Raw genomic sequence first — 18,269 nt, 5'->3', positions numbered from 1 at the left:
TATTGGCCTCTCTGGAGCAGGGCTGCACAAGCAAGACATCCCTGCTGCTTTCTCTGCCTTTGATTGCTCACTCTGCACAAGAGCAAAAACATATTTTCGTATTCCTCTGAACCTTGCCCCTTTCGTTCCTGCTTTTTCCTCTGCCTGGGAGTTTCCTTCATTTCTGTCAGCTTTGGAAGCCGCTGGGGGCTTAGGGCCTGGCAAATACAGGCAGGCAGAGAAGACAGTGCTGTTGTCTCTGCAGGATGCTCATCAGTTTGCCTTTGCTTCTCTTTTCCTTCTCTCCTTCCCCTTCCCTGCTGCAGTGATGTGGAGGACAGAACACCAGAAGATACCTCTAGAAATTGCCCTAAAGGAAGAGGCCATGGCACAAAAGGAAGAGGCTGTGTCAGGAGGTGGCATTTCTGCAGATGAAATTAGAAAACCTGGAGAAGGAAAGGAAGGATGTGCTGGTGAGAATGGCCAATTCCATGAAGGACCATTTCTTAGCTCTGTTTGGGCCTTGTGTTAACATTTCTGAGGAGCACCTTTTTCCAGTTTAACTCTTCTAACTGCATTCCTCTGAATAAGAAGGAAAAGATGATGTTGTAGTCCTGTCAAACCCAGTTAGGGTTGAGGCTGCTGATTTTCCTCCATGCTGGAGTTGTTTTCCCTAGAAGCTTTAGTTCTCGATATCCACATTTGTCTCTATGGACATTGCATGGTTTAGGCAATTCCTCATGTCCAAACTCATGTTCAGATTTCTAAATATCTGGAGCAGGAACAAGTGGGAGAAGACCAAGATTGCTGTTAATAGAAAGGTTGCTCGGCCTTGGCCATCTGAGAGCAGCCAGTGGGGAGAAAAGAGAGAAAAGCAAATTGCTGATCCAGATAAGGATGTGTCTCTGCAAGGGGAGAACTCATCCTGAGTGCCAGCAGAGAATGACAGACTGATCTGGCCATTGCTGCCACAAGAGAGGACAGTGGGGCTCTTGGGGATGGTGCCATGGAAACTCTACACAGGAGAGGTCAAAAACCACTCCTGTCACCCCAGCGCCAGGGAATGAAATGCTGGGGGTGTTTGCTCTTCCCTTTCTCCCTGACGGAGAGCACATCCTCATGGCACTGCCTAAATCCTGCTTAGGGAAGACTGAAATGCTGGCTGCAGTTCTGGCAGCTCCTCCCCAAAGGAACACTCGAGTGGAGCTGCAAGAGGTCGGGGAAGGGCAGAAGGAAGCTGGGATGGGCTGAGGGAGCTGGGAAAGAGGCAGCGTCAAGGGGAGCCCAGCAAAGGTCTGCAGCATCCCGAGAGGCAGGGAGAGAAGGGCAGCCTGTGCCAGCCCCTGGGGCAGGAGTCCAGATCTGGGATGAAAAGCAAACTGAGAAATGGGATGAGTGACCCGTTTTCTGCCTGTTTTGGCAGCATGAACGGGACAGGCTGCAGGCAGATAAAGAAAAACTAGAGTGTGAGATAAAACTGCTGGAGGAATCAGTCACAGCCTCTGAAACCCGAGCAAATACAGCAACGGACAGGAATCATTCCCTTGAACAAGAACTCCAAACTGCACTGTCCATGTTAAAAATTAAACATGAGGAAGTGCAAAACCAGGGGAAGAAAATGGAGATTCTTCAGAAAGAGGCAGCAGAGGCCAAAGCTTTGCAGGAGCATCTCGCTTCCATGACTGCCATTCTGTCAGAGAGGGAGGGAGAAATGAAGTTGTATCAAGAGCAGATGAGAATGCTGGAAAAACAAAAAGAAATGCATAAAACTGCTCTCAATCAGGTTATTAAGGACATAACAGAGAAAGAGCAGAAGACAGAATGCCAACAGGAGCAGATACAGGAGCTGGAGAAGCAGCGAGAAAAGCAAAGGATTGTTTTAAACAAAATGAGCAAAGACCTGGAAGAGAAGGACCAGGAGATCAGATCCCAGCAAGAACTGATAGGGGAGCTGGAGAAACAGTTAGAATTGCAGAACTCTGCTGTCAGCAGGGTGAGCAAAGAGCTGGAGGAGAGACACCTGGAGATCAAATTCCAGGAGGAGAAAATAATGATTCTAGAACAGCATGGTGCAGTACAAGTCAGAAATCTGCTTGTGGATCTTGATGATATGAAAGGAGACCTGAAAGAGAAAAGGTTGGAGCTTCTTTCTCTGACTCAGCAGATTCAAGAACTGGAAAAGGAGAGAGAAGAGGTGAAATCTCTAAATGCTAGCCTCGAACACCTGAGGGCTGTTCTTAAGGACAGAGAAAGTGAGTGTGACACTCAAAGGGAAGAGTTAAGGCTCCTGCAGCAGCACAAGGAACAGCAAGACAGGCATCTGCAAGAGCTTCTTGGTAAAGTAGAAATCATGACACTTTCTTTATCTAAAAAGGATCAAGAGCTTGAGTCGCAACAAAAGCAAATGCAGGAAGCTGAAGAAGTAATGGAAATGCAGTTAAGGACTGTCCGTGACCAACTGGAGCAGACTTTAGCAACCTTAAAAGAAAAAGACATGATCATGGACATCCAAAAGCAACAAAAAAGGAGCTATGAGGAAAAAACAGAGGAACAGATGAATGTCTTGCACAGAGACTTAGAACACTTTGGAACAATACTGAAAGAAAAGGATTTATTAATTGAATCTCAGAAAGAGCTGATTGAGACCTTCCAAAAACAAAAGCAAGACTCTGAACAGCAGAAGCAAGTTCTGCAGCATCTTCAAGTGGAGCTAAAGGAAAAAGAGCAGGAAATTTTGTCCCTTAGAAAGCAATGTGAGGCATGTCAGGAAAAGGAGGAAAAGCATGAAGCTGAGCAAAGAAATTTCCAAGTAACAACACTGACTCTGAAAGAAAAAGAGGAAAAGATTAGGGTTCTGGAGGAGGCCATAACTAAGCTTCAACAGCAAAAGGAAGAGACAGCAGTGCAGACTAAAGCCATACTGCAAAAACTAGAATATGCTGAATCTTCTCTTGAAGCTAGAGATCAAGAGATAATATCTTTGCAAGAGCATGTCCAGGACCTTCGAGAGCAGAAGGAGGTAGCAGGCAAGCAGGCCAAAAGTCTAGAGCTGGATCTAGACAAAGTGAGCCAGATGTTGCAGAAGAATCATTTGGAGTTTCTCAAGCAGACACAGCAAATAAACACATTCCAGCTTTGTGAAGAAAGCATGAAAGTAGCACTAACATCATGCCAGAAGCAAGTGACTCTGCTTGAGGAAGTGGTGAGGAAGAAAGATGAAGACAATGATGCTCTTAGGCAAAAACTCCAGCACCTAGAAGAAGAACTGAAGACTTTGCAAGATCTCCAGCTTAGGCTAACTGAGAAGAATGAAGAGGAAGAGCACGAGAAGCTCTTGAAAGAAGCCTTCCCTGAGGGAGAAGGAGAGATCAAGGCTCAAAGTGAGCAAAAGCAGTCAGAAGAGGAAATAAGAGCTTCTCAGGAAGATCTCCAACATGTTCAGCAGACTCTGACAAAGAAGAATAAAGAGATCAAGTACCAGACAGACAGAGTCAAGTATTTAGAGAAGATTCTGACAGAGAGAGAACAAGAACTTAGGAGGCAGAGTGAACTCCTGAAAGAATTAACATTAGCTTTGCGATGGAAAGATGAAGGGGAAATCGTAAAGAAAGAAATCCAAAAACTCCAAAAATGGGAGGAAGAGGAAGTAGAGAAGAGGAAAATTCTCCAGGAGAGAGACCATCTCTTGCAAAGACAGAGGGAAATAACCCAACAATTGGAAGCTGAGAGGGAGGCCAATGGGGAAGAATTGGAGCGTGTGGCTGCTGCTTTGAAGGAGAGAGAAAGTAGAGAACATGAATGGAGAGAGAAGGCTCAAGTCCTGAGTGCTGCCCTTAGCCAGAGTGAAATGGCCAATGGGGATCTGAAGAAAGATTTATCAATCATGCAGAAAATGGTTTCAGAGAGAGACACAGACCGATTTCATCAACAGGTAGGCACTGGGATTGATCTTCAGTCCACTCAAAGATCCCTGAAGGATTCGTGATGTTTCCCAGAAAGAGGTGGGAATGAATCTATATCCCTGTCAGTGCAGGCCCACTCAGGCAAAGCAGCCCAGGCTGCAGCCTGCAGGCCTGTCTGTCTGCCTGGCTCCAGCCAGAGACAGGGACTATTGACTGCCAGATTGTTTCCTGGCACACTCAGGATGACTGACACAGCTCTGGAGCTTCCTGTTCAAATCAGCTCCAGGCCAAAAGCTGGCCATGGGGAGCTGCTTCTGCCGTGCCCATGGAAGGGAAGGCATCACAGGCTGGGTGGGATTTGGTAGGGAATGGAGCAGGTGAGCAGAGCGATGGACTAAACTGAGCAGAGTTCTGGATTGAGGGCTGAACAGGGTGCTTTGAGGATGCTTCCTGAGATCAAGATTTCTGAGGGACAGGTTTTCCAGCGTGTTAAATGAACAGGACTTCTACTATTGTGTGGTCAGAGCAAACGCTTAATTATGCATCCAGGACATGTTTGTTCTGCCATCCAGATATCACGGAGATGAACTTGTGTGTATTTCTCCAAGGTGAACTGATTCAGGTCCTGCTAGTGGAACAGCTGCAATAGCCTCTACTGCAGCCTTGCCAAGAATTTGCCTATATTCTAGTATTCTTTAGTAAATTGGCATGTAAAAAGTGCTACTAAGAAAACACTATATTTATGCATTATACATTTACCTATGACTTGAGAAATATTACTTGCAGCCTGATCAGGATGCTGATAAGTATTGTGATCTGTTGCTGGGAAGTAAAGTGACAAGGGGTGAGAAACGTGAAAAGAGCAGGAGATTTCAGTTACATCCATGGAGGTCAGGTATGGAAGAGCATTCAATCAGGTAATGAATTAACACAGATTGGTTTAATGCTGATATCAGGACTACATTTATAGGAGCTCCAAGGAACAGTGCATGAAGAAAGGCAGAAAGGGGGAGGTGGCTCCTAACTAGCTTCAGAACAGTGCATATGGCCTGATTGACAATATGATATTTTCACAGACCAGTTCTGTATGAGGATGTAACAGGTAAAGAGAATAGAGAGCAAAACTGTAGTGTTATCACTGCAGAAAGACATGCTTCACCCACATGTTGCACATGACTGGTTGTCTAAGCACAGAGAGTACAACTGCAGGTAAGAGAATTTACAGTGATTGTCAAAGAGGATGACCAAAGATGGTAAATAACTTCCCTAAGAGGATGACGTAAATGTGTAAGTCTTCACAACTGTCAAGAAATGGCTGAGAGAGGGGGAGGTGGAGACACTACAGAGCTTTGTAAAACTGTGAAGTGGCTGGATAGGAAATTAATGCTTTCAGTCTCTCAAAGGCAGAAGGGGGAACACTGAACAAAACTAGCAGGAAGCAGATCCAGAGCAAATTACTCAGTTCTCCAAGGGGATTTGGAGGAGGGCCCCTAGGGAGAGGTTGTGTTGTTTTGGCCTGTGGACAAGGAGGAGAAGGACCTTAGGACTGTCCATTCCTGTTGTGGTCACTCTCCCCAGTGTATTGATTCTAACACCCTTCTAACCTTTATGTGGCACCAGCTCACGGAATCTCCTCTCAATGCCCAGCAGGCTGTTGCTGAAGGGGAGCAGCTGTCATGGCTCTCGGAGAAGAGACTCATGTTGCAGAGCCTGGAATGTCTGCAGCGAGCAGTTGCAAGGCTGGAAGATGAAAAGGTGGAACTCGAGCAACAGAACACTGAACTCAGGAGGACTCTCGAGCAGGTAAAGTGGGCTTTTCCTGCCTCTGCAAAGCCTCAGGCTCCTCTGCAACACAACGTGTTTTTCCAGGCAGCACTTTGGAGTCCCCTGCTTGTTTCCTTCCCTCTCCCTGTCCCTGCTGTGGGCACACCCTTTGGTTTGTTCTCTCTCTACCCTTTGGTTTGTTCTCTCTCTCATGTCAGCCCATGGCTTTCACAAAGGCACCTTCACTCCGCTGCCCGCCTCCCTCCCTGGCCCCGTGTCCCCAGACACACGCTGGCCTCTCTTGCACAGCCCCCAGCAAGAGCTTTTTGCCCCCAGTGTTGTGCAATTCAGGGTCTCTGAGCAGAGATGTCCTTGCCTTGATGTCCAGAGGTCCTTCTGCTCTGTTCGCTGACAGGTTTATCTGACCTTTTCTCCTATCCAACGAGCAGGTGGAACAGGAGCGGAGGAGACTGAAGAGATGTTTTAGGGGTCGGTTACTCCCAGATGCTTGTGGATTTTCTCTCTCTCAGTCTGAGCAGCATAAGTTGCCCACTTCTAGACAGGTGAGAACAGCATTTTCCTTGGTATGAGGAGGCTTTGGTCATACAGAGGAATGATGGGAAATCCCAGCAGCAGCAGCTCTCCAGTAGAAACCTAACAGAAGTCAAAAATCACCCATGGCCATGACCAAATACTAAAAAAAAATCCTTTCATTTTCTTTACAGGAGGAGTCTCATGCTCACTGCAGTCAGCGCTTAGCTGAGTTACAGAACCAGGTGAGGACTAGGAAAACTCATCAAAGGCTGCTGTGGTTGTGCTCATGGGCACAACTGTTCCTGGTGCTACAGCCCAAATTGTCTTTGGCTGTCAGGAAGTGAGTACAGCAGGTACTGTCAGTCATGTACCTGTTGGCAACAACCAAACGACATCCTTTCCCTTGGTCTTATCTGTGACTTGTCTAAAGATCAGGCAGGGGAGGAGAGGGATGGGTGGAAATTCAGAACACTGGAAGTCACCTGCAAATATCAGAATCATAATATCATAAAATGCTTAAGGTTGGAAAAGCCCTCTGAGATCATCTAGTCCAACCATTAAGCCAGCATTGTCAATCCCAACACTAAACCATGGCCCTACATGTTTTCTGAGCACTTCCAGGGACAGTGATTCCACTACTTCCCTGGGCAGTCTGGGCCAGAATGTTCTCCTTTGTTGCCTGTTTCCATTTTCCCTTAACTCTGCTAACAGTGGAGCTTGCATCTTAGTAGAGATCCAGGGATCTGAGGCAATGCCATAGGCTTATTCCACTGGGCTTTGTTGCCCACATTGTGCTTTGCTCTTGTGTGGAATGCTCTAAAGTTGGGGAGAGGAAGAGTTTGCTCTGTGGCCCTCAGCTGGCTTCCCAGCAGCGCAAGTAGAAGAGCTCTCCAACACCCTAGGGAAGCAGCAGCCCTCCTGCTGAGGCACAGCCTGTGGAGAAAGGGGTCAGTGGCACCAGTGTGTGCTTTGGAAATCACAGCTGGGTTCCTAAATCCTGTCGGAAGTCTCTCTACTAGACCTGTGATGGCTGAGGGTTGTACGTGGGAAGGCTTTGCCAGCCATGAACTGGACTTGTGGATGATCTGAGCTCTGTTAGGGGCCAGTCTGGGAGCCTGTTCCTTTCCCCTTCCCCACGGGCAGAGTGTTGGTGAGGGCTGGACTTGGAGGCTGTGTCTGCCCCGACGGCTACCGCGGGGCTGCGGATGCTCCTGCCAGCGCGGGCTTGTCTGAGGCTGCCCTTGTGCCTCTTTCAGGTGTGCCTGCTGCAGTCACAGCTGGCTCGAGACCGACAGCACCGGCAGAACTACATTGAAAGCTGTGCAAGGACCAGGCAGGAGCTGTCAGACCTTCACCAGGAGCTGTCCTGCTCCTTTGCAGCTGTGCTCAAGGAGCCCAAAGCTGCTGTTCTGGAAGCAGAGACTCGGAAGCTGGATCGCTCTCTGAGACTTAACTCGGCACTGACATCCCTGGACCGTCAGTCTCTGCAGAGACAGCCTGATCATCCAAGAGCCAGACCTATCAGAATTGATGATGACCTGAGGTAGCAGCACCCCTGGTGTCAATTTGAGTGGAAGGATTTCTGCGAAGACAAAGAGCACGGATGTGAGAAATAGGATCAACTCCTCAGGACAGAGCTATTCCCTGCCTTTTACATCTGTTCCTCTCACATTCAGCTGATGTTGTCAAACCTTACCTTACCTTGAGGAATAGGATCTATGAAGCATTATTTCATTAAGCAGATGACTTCTGGGGACAAAATGCGAATATGTAAGAACAAAGACATAGGTAAGTAGAGAGAATGATGTATGGAGAAGGAAGCCCAAACAAGACATTAATCCCTGAACAGTAAGACTTGTGGGTGACATCTGTCTGAGGGCAGCTACACAAAATAAAAGGACACAAAGATTCTGCAACAAAGAAAGTGACATAACAGTGTTTGTGCTGTTTGCATTTGCAAGCATCTCCTAGGGCAGACATTTAAAATTTTTAAAATAAAATTTTATTCAGAAGAAAATTATACTAATTTTTCACTGCCAGAGTGAGGCTATTGCAAACTCTATTTTTGCAAGCTATAGTTTCCCTTCTTGAGGTCAGAGGTGTTCCCTGCAACATGTAATGGGAACGTGACATATTATAAAACAAAGGGATGGAGAATCCACAGCAGGGATCAAAGTTCAGTGAGAAATAGGGTTTCCCTTCTCCCTTTTCTTCCCTTTTTCCCTCCAAAGCTCTAGCCCTCCTAGAGCCTGAGGCCATGAACACCATGGGGAGGGTGTCCTGGCAGGGAGAACTCTCCAGCAGTGGCTGAATACCCTGCCTCCTGTTCTGCCCATGTTGCTGGCAATGCAGCCCAGGACACGAGTGCTTTCTGGGCTGGTGCAGGGAGAGGCGTCCTCTGACTCCACCTGTCAGCCCAGCAATCCTATGTCTGTAGGGTCTCTGAGGAGGTGGCCAGGTTCACACAGGTGAAGGAAGCTTGGACCCCTCTTACAGCTGCTTTCCTGCCCTAAATCCTCTTTTCTAGTTCCCACAGGATGTGTCAGATTGCAGGGAGGAAGAGTAGAGCAGGATGTGGCTGGGGGATGTCTCACCTCTCACCACCAAGTCCAATGCCTTGCTCACAGCAGACCATTCTCTCGAAGCATTCAGAGTGTAGCACTGGCAGCTGTAGCGGCCACTGTCACCTTCCTGCACGTGGGAGAGGTTGTAGTCGCCTTGTTCCCGTGAGAACAGTTGGGCTCGGTCCTGGCCCTCCAGGTACAGGTAACAGCCGCTGCTGGGGTGTGTGGTGGTGCAGCGGAACGTCACATCAGCTCCCGCTGTCACCTTGAGCCCAGGCAGGACAGAGAGGTCAGGTCTGGGCAGACGGAGCTCTGTGGGGAGTGAAAAGGCATAGAGGGTTTTGCCATGGTGCCAGGAGCACCAGGATCTCTGTGAAGCCACCAACTGGCTCAGGCAGAGATGAAGATGGTCCCAACCTCTCCAAGCCAGGGAAGAGGAGGAAAACCCTGCCCATCATGGAAATGGCCACTGGCATCCTAGTGTGCCCTGGGGCATGTGACCCCAGAGAGGGGAAACAGCACACCCCTCACCTGCATCCCCCCACCATGGCCGTACTTCTATTGCCAGGTAGCCCCCATAGCCACATCTCCATGGCTATGGCCTGATGGCCCTGGGCCTGTAACCGTATCCCCATGGCCCTGCCCCACAGCCATGGTCCCCTTACCCTGCCCATGCATGTCTTCCTGCAGCTGCTGTTATTGACATCAAAAGCCCCAGTTCTGTGTGTGTAACAGGGAATCAAAACTGTTGGGCCAGGCGGCAGGACCAGGGCTGCAGAGCAGGGCAGGACTGAAGCACCGAGCAGCGACCGCGGGCAGTAGCAGCTCTGAGCAGCGGGCAGGGCTCTCCCCGCAGTGCCTATCATGGCCCTCAAGCAGCCAAAGGCGTGAGTGGGTCTGGGGGTGTCACTGGGGGTTTGTGGGGCAACATGCGGCATGACTGGAGCATTCTGAGGGTCACGGGGGGCTGTTGGTGGGGTGGGGGGCTCAAGGGGTGGTGGAGAGAGCTGAAGGGTGACTGAGGGAGGTGGAGATGGCAGCGGTCAGGGCTCGCAGGGAAGGAGTTGCTGGATGTCTTGGTTTTGACTGGGAGAGAGAGAATTTTCTCCCCAGAAACTGGTCCAGCACTGTGTTTGGGATTCAGAGAACAATGCTCGTAATGCACTGCAACTCAGTCGTGCTCACTCCAAATCAAGGACTTTTCAGTGTCCCGTGCTCTGCCAGCGAGGGGGAGCATGGCCAGGAGAGCTGACCCAAACTGGCCAGAGCGATATTTCAGACCACAGAACCTCCTGCCCAGTGTAGAAAGTGGGAGGGGTCTGGCCAGGAGCCACCAATCGCTACTGCGGACAGGCTGGGCATTGGTCAGTGGGTGATGAATGACTATCAGGCATTGATTTCACTTGGGCTTTATTCCGTTCTCTTTTTCATTGGTCAAAGTAGAAGTAGTAGCAGAAGTAATATCAATATATTTAAGTTAATTTCAATTATTAAACTCCTTCTTGTGTCAACCCATGGGTTTTACCTCTTCCTAATTCTCCCCCTGCATCCCACTGGAGCAGTGTGATTGAGTTTCTTGGCTGGGGTTAAACGATGACAGTCCTTATTGGTGCTCAGCCTGGGGCACAAAGGGTTGAGGTAATGACAGATCTGAGCAGAGTGTGTTAAAGTTGTTGTAAGCATCTCTTGCATTTATATAATAGTTGGGGGTCACAGTGTTTTGTTTACTCTTGGAGTTCCTGCCCGTGTGCTCACAGGTGCATTTTATAAAACCCTTCCTGGTGTGTGTGTTCCCGTTGGAATGTTCATCCTCCCTGGCTCTGGGCTAAGGTTATCATTCTGTTGTGGTTGGTAACACTGGGCTGTGGTACGAGACAACAGCTGCAGCTGAATCCAATCGGCTGTGCTCAGCATCGCTGTGTCGCTGTTGAGCCGCTAGCAGAGTAAAGAACCCAGTTCTCAGTGGCAAGAAGGAAAAGACCTTTATTGTTTTGATTTCATCATATATATAGAGTTTTCAAAGGTCACCCAGATTGGTCATCCAGAAACCTCCCCCTAGGCCAGATTGGCCAGGCCTGCACTGTCTAATTCTTGGGACACTGTTTTTAATAACATCCAAACTTTATTTATAAAACACAAAAGGAATTCTCATGGGAAAGACCTGTGCTAGCCACATCGCTGTACCCGCTGGACTTCAGGAGCCATCCAGTGGGAACTGTCAATAATTACACCTTTAGGCTTTTCTCCAGCGAGAGGCAAGCCATGAGTCAAATCTTCCAACATGGCCTTGCATTTTGTCTTGCCTTGCCTTCCCTTTCCCAGCACTCTGTGCCTACCCAACCCCCAAGGTCAAGTCCAAGAGGACAGGTACACAGACACAGGGGTCCCACTAAACCAGGAGTGTGTGTTTAACTTGTTCCTTTTCCTTTTCTGCCTGCCTGCCTCCCCTGTCCAGGGCACTCTGCCTGGCACCTTATGGGCAGAGCCCAGCAGGTGCATGGCCTGGGCTCAGCTCCAGCTCTCAGGCAGCCCTACTGTTAAGGAAACTTACCTGTCTGAGCATCCCAGAGGCACTCTGGTAGTCACACTCCCACCACCAGACTATTCCTGCTGGGTCTGAATCCCCTTCACTGTGGGCGGCTCAAGTGACATGAAGAGTGCCCCCATTGACTCCCTGCACTCTCCACTCTCACACAGTCAGACCAGGTTTCCCCTAGCAGAGTCTCACATGTGTCATTCCACAAAACAATCTGTTCACGGCGCAGGAACACAGAAACAGCTCTAGCCGGTGCCTCCAGGAGGGACCTTGAACCCCTGGGCTTTTACACCTTCCCTGTCCAAGCACACCAAAGCCTCAGGTCTTCCTCCCGAGTCTTGGCATCCTGCCCTGTCTGTCAGTGTCTACTGACCTGCCTGTACCACAGGCCCCAGAGCCCTTTGTCCTGCCAAGGGTCAGCAGGACTTGGGTCATGGGCTCTTGCCTCGGGCTGCTGCCAGCCAGAGCTCAGCCTGGAGCTGGCACTGCAGCTGCACCCCGAGCTACCTGCACCAGGTGTATTCCTCAGCACCTGTGCTTTGCAGCTGCCAAGGAATTGCACACAGGGCCTCCTACTCGGCCTGCCAGGACCGCAAGCTGGAGCTGCCAGAGCTGCCTGAGCACTGCCCGAGGTGCGGATGTGTGGGAACACTCTGCAAGGGGAAAAGCAGAGCCCAAACTGCACATCTTTGGTGTGGCAATTCCTTGTGTTTCTTCCTGCTGTCAAGGACACTTTGCCTCATAGAATGACAGGACAGGGGAGGGGGGAAGGGGTCTGTAGACAGGAGCTCTCACAGCCAGGTCACACGGAGCAGGTGTCCCACAGGCCTGTCCAAAAGGACCTCCAGGTGGGTCCCCCTTCACCTGGGTGTGGTGGGCAGTTTCTGTGTGATCCAGCGTGGTGGTGATGTGACATCACCATGATGAAACAATGCCCTATTGCTTGGAGACATCTGGAACACGAGGAGTCTGCAGGATCACAGCACCACGAGTGTTCTAGGAAGGAGCTGTGGAGAACTGTCTCGCTGCTGGTGTCCTGCCAAAAGGCAGAGGCACTGCTGAGTGCACTGGGAATTAGGGGGGAGGAGAGCAGTGGGCTGGTAAGACACCTCAGCCAGGGAGCCTGGGGCTCAAGGTGGCTGCTCTCAGGCCTTAGGACCTATGTTCTCTTGCACCTGCCATGCAGGATCCTTCTTGAGCTACTGCCTGAGTGTCTCTGTCTTCCCAGCTTGGCCCCAGAAAACCACACCTGGGAGACTGAACCACCAGGCTGATGGATTCTTACCTGCTGGACCTCCCACTTGGAGTCAAGATCCCTGTGAAGCCCAAATCCAAACCTGTGTTCTGCAGGGGAAAGCTGGGGGAAAAGGTAAAGGAAGTAAAAGAGGGTAGAAAAGCTCTCCTCTTTCACAGGGTCCCCATGATGCACAGAAGTTCTTGTGGCCACATGCCTTAGAGCAGGAGCTGCAGCCCTTCAGTCAGGGCTGGGCTGCAGGGGGAAGCTCCAGGCTCCCTGGAACACAGAGAAGACGCACCTCAGTCTCCTCACTGGTTTCTGGCGTGTTTTGACAAGTACTGCATGACATCTCTTTGCTGCTCTCTCCTGCCTCCTTCATACTCTGAGAAATCTTTGTTGTAGCTTCAAGTGCCGTGTCTGTCTTTCAACCTGGACGATCCCTACTTATACCACTCCAGCCTGGAATACAACTGCCTACATGATCCCCACCTTCGGGACTACCACAAGCGCAAGGATGTCTGGCGGTTGCTGAAGAGATGGGGCTTCATCACCAGTGACAACAAGGTAGGTTTGGGTGTCAGGCTGATCAGGAACAGCCCTCTTCAAGCGGGGCTCCCACTGCCTTTGCTGCTGCTGCCTGCTGCTGCCGGAGGGCAGGGCTGTGCGCTGGTGTCCCTGGGAGCAGAAGCAGCACCCACATCCCCCTGGCAAGTCCCAGTCCTGCCCTTCTCAGGCTGCCCCATGCTGCCTGGTTCAGCCCTGGCTGGGGGGACATCAGGGGCCCTGACACCAGGGCTAAGGGGGAGGGCAGGGGGGCAGCTCCCCTCCCGCTGGGGTTGGGCTGTTTCGGGGAAGGCTGTCTGCATTGCTTGACAGTGCTTGGGGGATTCTGTCCTCATCCCTCCATAGGTGGTTTGCACTGTGAAGGAGTTCAATGAGTACAGGCAGTACCTGACCAGGCTCAAGCTGCAGGAAGAGCAGATCTTGGACCAGCAAGAGGTAACAAAGCAGTGTGTTCAGGAGCACGGGACAGCAGTGCCCAGGGCTGGGCATCCCTGCTGGGTCAGTGCACAAGAGAGGAGGGCTGTGCTGTGCTGCTGGGCCGGGCACTGTGGTGGGGAAAGGACTCCATGGCTGGGAGCTGAGCCAGCACAGGGCACTGGGCTGGGCACGGGCAGCAGGGCCATGTGCAAGCGCATACAGTCCTGAGGGAAGCCCTTCTGTCCTGCCCTCATGGCCTGGCTGAAGCAGAGTGCTGGCCTGGGCCTGCAGGAAGTCTCAACACACAGGGGACAAGTGCTTGTCCAGGCAATGTGAGCTACAACCTGGTGTCACTTTTCAGGAAGGGCTTCTGCCACTTCTGGCCAAATTAAAGGATGGCCCCATACTGCCAGGAACCATTGCCAGCTCCTGCCAGGCAGAGCGGCGGCTGCATCGTCAGAAACCTTCTTGCCCACAGAAAAGCAAAGGGACCCCCCTGAAATCAGGGAGATCCAGAAGAGGGAAGAAAGCTTTGGACGAGGGCCAGATCTACTCCAGAGCTGAGCTGGGCTCTGCTGCTGACTCCCAGGGGAAGCCAGACAACATCGCTGATGGCTTCTTTAAAGCTGTCTTTGAGCAGCTGACTGTAGCAGAAGCCCAGAAGCTCCAAGAGGTGGTTGAGACTGTTGTGCAAGAAGTTTTTGGGAGGCTCAGGATTCCTCGGGGTCACTATGCCAACTTTTTAAGGAGGGCTGCCCGGAGGATCAGAGGAATAGCTTTTGGTGGCTGTGTGAAAGCAGAGCCTGCAGAGACACCTCTAGACCACCATCAGGAAATGGAAATGGTGGCCAAAGAGCTTCTAGCGATGGTGTTGGAGAACTTGGCGGATCGTCTGCAGTCCAAAGCTTCTAAACCAGGGAGGGCAGCCAGGCAGAAGGAGCAGCCTGTTGATAGAAGAGCCACCCGAGCAGACAAATCCAAGGAAGCTGAAACAGCCTCCTCAGACAGAGCACGTTTACATGCTTGCCTTGACAATCTCACCAGACAAGTTGTTAAGAATACTCGCTGCCTCTTGAAATCCATGATAGCTTCTCAGTTTGAAGGAGGCTCCAGCTATGAGTACACCAAAATCCTGGAGCTTCCCAAGAGTAAGGTCTCCAACAGACAGATGCAGCCAGGATTCCCTGGAGCATCCAAAGACCAGAGCCAGGAATCAAGCACAGGAGTAGAGCTGCCAGCCTTAGTACCCCAGGTCGATGCAGAACAGTCTGGCAATGCCAAAACCATGGAGCCTGAGGATCCTGCAATAGTGAAGCAGAGTTTGGTGAGAGAAGGGAATCCAGCAGCCTCATGCAACACTTTAGATATGAGGACCATGGCAAATCGGATCATTCAGTCTCTATTGGACCGGATTGGCTAGTATGGGCCTTCACTGACACCCAAACAGAATTTTCAATGACCTGTCCCAAACCCAGCCACAGACCAAGGCAGAGAGGAGAGCTGCTGAGGACACTCTCCCCCTCCGTGGACCCACAGTTGTCCCGACAGCCTGTCCCTCCAACAGATCCAAAGCCTTTTGCCCAGGCTGGAGCACAGCGCAGATCAGTGCGCCCGAATCTTGTCTGAGACGAGTGAGGTGTGTGGCAGGAGAGCCGAAGACCCCCCCGGTGGCAAACACAGCCCTCACACCCTTGTTCTGTCAATAAAGAGTTTACGCCTAAGAGTAAGAGTTTACTCCTAAGGCCTTGCTTGTACTTCTCCAAGGCAGGCGGAAGTGCATCTGCGTATTTCCCTGTAATCCTGTAACCTGTCCCTGTATGCTGTAACCTCTTCCCTTCTACAGCCTCAGCCACACTGTGACCAAATTTCACAGGGCGTATGAGCTAGGAGGCATGGAGTAGCCAGCATTTTTGTCTCGTACAGCAAGCTTTGCTGTCGGGTGAGTGGAGGGATGGGTCCCATTTGAGTCAGCCTGGCTTTCACAGTGACATTTCACCTTGTGTGAATGATGTCTTTGCCTTGCGATCGTTTTTGCAGGGCCCTTTCTCCTCAGACCGAGCTGCCCCTGAAGCTCTGCAGAGCACTCACTGTTGCTGTGCTGGGGATGGACAGCAGCGTCTCCGTGTGAGCACTGCTCTGCCACGGTCTTGCCTGCCTAGAGGAGGGAGGCAGGGAAAAGGTGGAGGCGCAGATTCTGTTCTGAGTTTTCTCCCTTTTTTCACGCCCTGTCCTGGATTGGAACGGCTAACCCACATCCCCTTGGGACAGCGAAATGCAGCTGCTCAGCAGTGGTGGTGTGTGAGCGAGGGCTGGTCTGGCACGGCGGGCGGGACAGCGCCATTGCAGGGGGGTTGAAGGGGCTGCAGGCCAGGATGCCCGGGCACAGCTGCCCTCAAGGGCCTGTTCTTTCCCCGGGTGATGAGATAAGGAACAGCCCGGGGTCTAAGGAAGGCAGCAGCTCCCGCCGCTTCCCCCACCCCTCGGGCCGGGCCTGCCCCGCGGGAAGGGCTCGGAGCCCACCCGGCAGCCCCGGTCTGCGCCCGGCAGGGCTCCTTCCATCTCCCGCCTCAGGCTGCGGGCGGCGGCCCCGGGGGGAGTCGCAGCGGCCCGAGAGGAGTCGAGTCGCAGCAGCCTGGGAGGAGTCGCAGCCGCCTCAGCCCTGCCGCAGCAGCCCGGGGGGAGTCGCAGCAGCCCCAGAGCGGAGGGGCCGAGGTGTCTCTGCGGGCTCTGCTCCCCACGGGGGCTGGGCAGGGCCTCGCACAACTCCTGCTCCTGCCGAAGTTGCCTCGCCTCGTCTCTGGTTGCAGCCCGGGGTCCCTCAGGGCACGCGTGTCCCACATTTACCTCACCAGTGTGTGTGAATATCTAACGAGGGTGCCAAGAGGCTGGAGCCAGGCCCTGCTTGGCGGTGCCCAGCAATGGCACAAGAGGCAAGGGGCAGAAACCCATGCCCAGGAAGTTCCACCTGAACATGAGGAAGAAATTCTCTCCTGTGCTGATACCGAGCATGGGAACAGATTGCCCAGAGAGGGTATGGAGTCTCCTTCACTGGAGATATTCCAGAACTGTGTGGACACAATCCTGTGCCACATGCTCTGGGATGTCCCCTGTTGAGCAGTGAGGTTGGACCAGATGAACCTCTCTGGCCTTTTCCAGCCTTACCCATCCTGGGATTCTGATCCCACCCTGGGATAGCACCCATCAATGGTATTGTCGGAAACAATATAACTTTAGAAATTTTATTGTATCTCTCTAGTTAGTTTTAACCTGACTTTACCTAGAGAAAAGGAGCTTTCTTTAGTTTTTTTTTTTTTAAAGAGATATAGTATCACCCTACGGAGATGGGATTAACAGACCACGGAGTGGGAGTGACCCCGAAGATAACCAGAAAGATAAAGACCATTAACAGAACATCTGCAGGACATTGTGGCCACCCACCGAACTTCCGCAGGTCTTGGGGTTATCTCAAACATTTACTAGATGCCACCTCCAGCAGGGATGAAGGCATCTGATCCGGAACAGGAATTATAAGAAAAACTGAAGAACGAAATACCTAATTAGCATCAGAAGCAAAGATATTCAGACCCAATAAGAAACCTAAATATCGGAGGTTACTCAACTCTGGTCCAATGAAACTTTAAACAATGTATCTCTATGGGGTTTTGACTGTATAAAACTTGGGAGAAAATTCTCCGAAGGTATGTGTTCTTGGAATACTTTCATAGGCACATCCTGGCCAGCAAATAAAGCAATGCCTGATTCTCTATCACTTCAAATACAGTGTTAGAGAGTTTGTCTTTTTCCCGCAGATTCGGTGACAATATTTCCAGCTGTGCCTGCAGTTGTAACTCCCCCATGACAAGAAATACAGTGCTAAACTGAAGCAAGTCCAGGGACCCCCAAGGTGGAGAGGGTCTGGTGCATACAGGTTGTAAGATGGGACTGTGGGAACTTGGCTTGCCCAGCCTGGAGACAAGGGGGCTCAGGTCGCCCTGGCAGCAGTATTGTGTAGGTGGTTGTTGAGAGGGAACCACACTGGCCAGCATCAGTCACAGCCTGCGTTAGCAGTCACCAGGGGACGTGTTACGATTTCATGGCTCTGGCTGCTGAGAGGTGCAGAGTAGCATGCAGAGGCTTAGCTGAGGTAACTGAGTGATGCTGTGAGGCACAGCATCACCACAGCCCCGGGCAGTGCAGATTCACCCTAGGCGGGTGGCCTAAAGATGAACAGACTGGCATCAGGATGTGCAGTTCTGTGCTGAGGCTCTGTGTTGAAGGTTGGGGGGGTGAAATTTTCTTCATCCCTGTTACTGAGGAATCAACGACCAGGTGCTCAGGGTCATTAATGCTTCAGTAAGAGACAAAGGCTGTGGCTAGGCGGGGTGAGAGGAGGAGGCATTCTGACCACAGCACTTGCTTGTGGGACACTGGAGGTGACAGAGGGAAGCTGCTGTTTTCTTCTGGCTGCGACCGCGGGACGTGCATTGCCTTCTGCTCCTGGCTGGGTGAGCTCTTGCTTGGGAAAAAAAGGGCACAGGATCCCAACCTTTTTTTTTCCGCGCCTCGCTAGCTGCATTTTTGCAACAACTGCGAAGGAGTCCGGCTGTCGCTGCCCCTGCCCCACTCGCCGGAACGCACAGCGGCGTCTGCCGTAACTGCAGAGTTTCTGCCACCTTTGCTGGCTAGTCTCGGTGAGCCATTCCTGCCGCTCCAGCTCGCTGCTCTGCTGCGCACTGCTTGCCGCCCAGCCCGGCCGCCATCATCCACGGGAG

General features: G+C 51.5%; 3 protein-coding genes across 6 annotated transcripts in view; 2 read left to right on the top strand and 1 right to left on the bottom strand.

The window, feature by feature from the left end:
- Window positions 1–8,199, top strand: part of LOC146428861 (uncharacterized) — a 29,658-nt gene extending 21,459 nt beyond the window's left edge. Inside the window, 7 exon segments of the mRNA XM_085079018.1 lie at window positions 306–387; window positions 389–452; window positions 1,403–3,910; window positions 5,532–5,684; window positions 6,095–6,208; window positions 6,371–6,421; window positions 7,436–8,199. Of these exon segments, the coding sequence (XP_084935144.1) occupies window positions 306–387; window positions 389–452; window positions 1,403–3,910; window positions 5,532–5,684; window positions 6,095–6,208; window positions 6,371–6,421; window positions 7,436–7,726 (3,263 nt within the window). The 3' untranslated portion in view covers window positions 7,727–8,199.
- A 503-nt stretch (window positions 8,200–8,702) lies between these two features.
- Window positions 8,703–9,291, bottom strand: LOC146428860 (leukocyte immunoglobulin-like receptor subfamily A member 3). Its single transcript, XM_085079633.1, has 2 exons — window positions 9,275–9,291; window positions 8,703–9,039 (listed from the first exon to the last, which is right to left on the bottom strand). Exons 1-2 carry the CDS (start codon window positions 9,289–9,291, stop codon window positions 8,703–8,705), a joined length of 354 nt encoding a protein of 117 aa, XP_084935759.1.
- Window positions 9,292–10,275: 984 nt separating this feature from the next.
- Window positions 10,276–15,218, top strand: LOC146428859 (uncharacterized). 4 transcript variants are annotated; one of them, XM_085079022.1, is made up of 5 exons: window positions 10,276–10,381; window positions 12,508–12,648; window positions 12,919–13,080; window positions 13,426–13,515; window positions 13,859–15,218. In XM_085079022.1, the coding sequence occupies exons 2-5, from the start codon at window positions 12,553–12,555 to the stop codon at window positions 14,915–14,917; spliced, it is 1,407 nt and encodes a 468-aa protein (XP_084935148.1). In that variant the 5' UTR covers window positions 10,276–10,381; window positions 12,508–12,552; the 3' UTR covers window positions 14,918–15,218. The 4 variants fall into 4 exon arrangements, with proteins under 4 accessions (XP_084935148.1, XP_084935147.1, XP_084935146.1 ...); XM_085079021.1 differs by lacking the exon at window positions 10,276–10,381 and adding an exon at window positions 12,254–12,379; XM_085079020.1 differs by lacking the exon at window positions 10,276–10,381 and adding an exon at window positions 12,259–12,414.
- Window positions 15,219–18,269: the final 3,051 nt, after the last annotated feature.

This window comes from Lichenostomus cassidix, chromosome 20 (assembly GCF_008360975.1).
Source record: "Lichenostomus cassidix isolate B80296 chromosome 20, HeHo_3.0, whole genome shotgun sequence".
Classification (NCBI taxonomy): Eukaryota; Metazoa; Chordata; class Aves; order Passeriformes; family Meliphagidae; genus Lichenostomus; species Lichenostomus cassidix.
The sequence above is the reverse complement of the archived record's forward strand: the minus strand, read 5'-3'. Positions and strand labels throughout refer to the sequence as shown.

Excerpts from the sequence above, each read along its gene's own strand:
- LOC146428859 (XM_085079022.1), top strand. The coding sequence starts at position 12,553 with ATGGATTCTTACCTGCTGGACCTCCCACTTGGAGTCAAGATCCCTGTG. Across the intron at positions 12,649-12,918 it reads GGGGAAAGCTGGGGGAAAAG|CTTCAAGTGCCGTGTCTGTC; the intron begins GTAAAGGAAGTA and ends TCTTTGTTGTAG. Across the intron at positions 13,516-13,858 it reads AGATCTTGGACCAGCAAGAG|GAAGGGCTTCTGCCACTTCT; the intron begins GTAACAAAGCAG and ends GTCACTTTTCAG.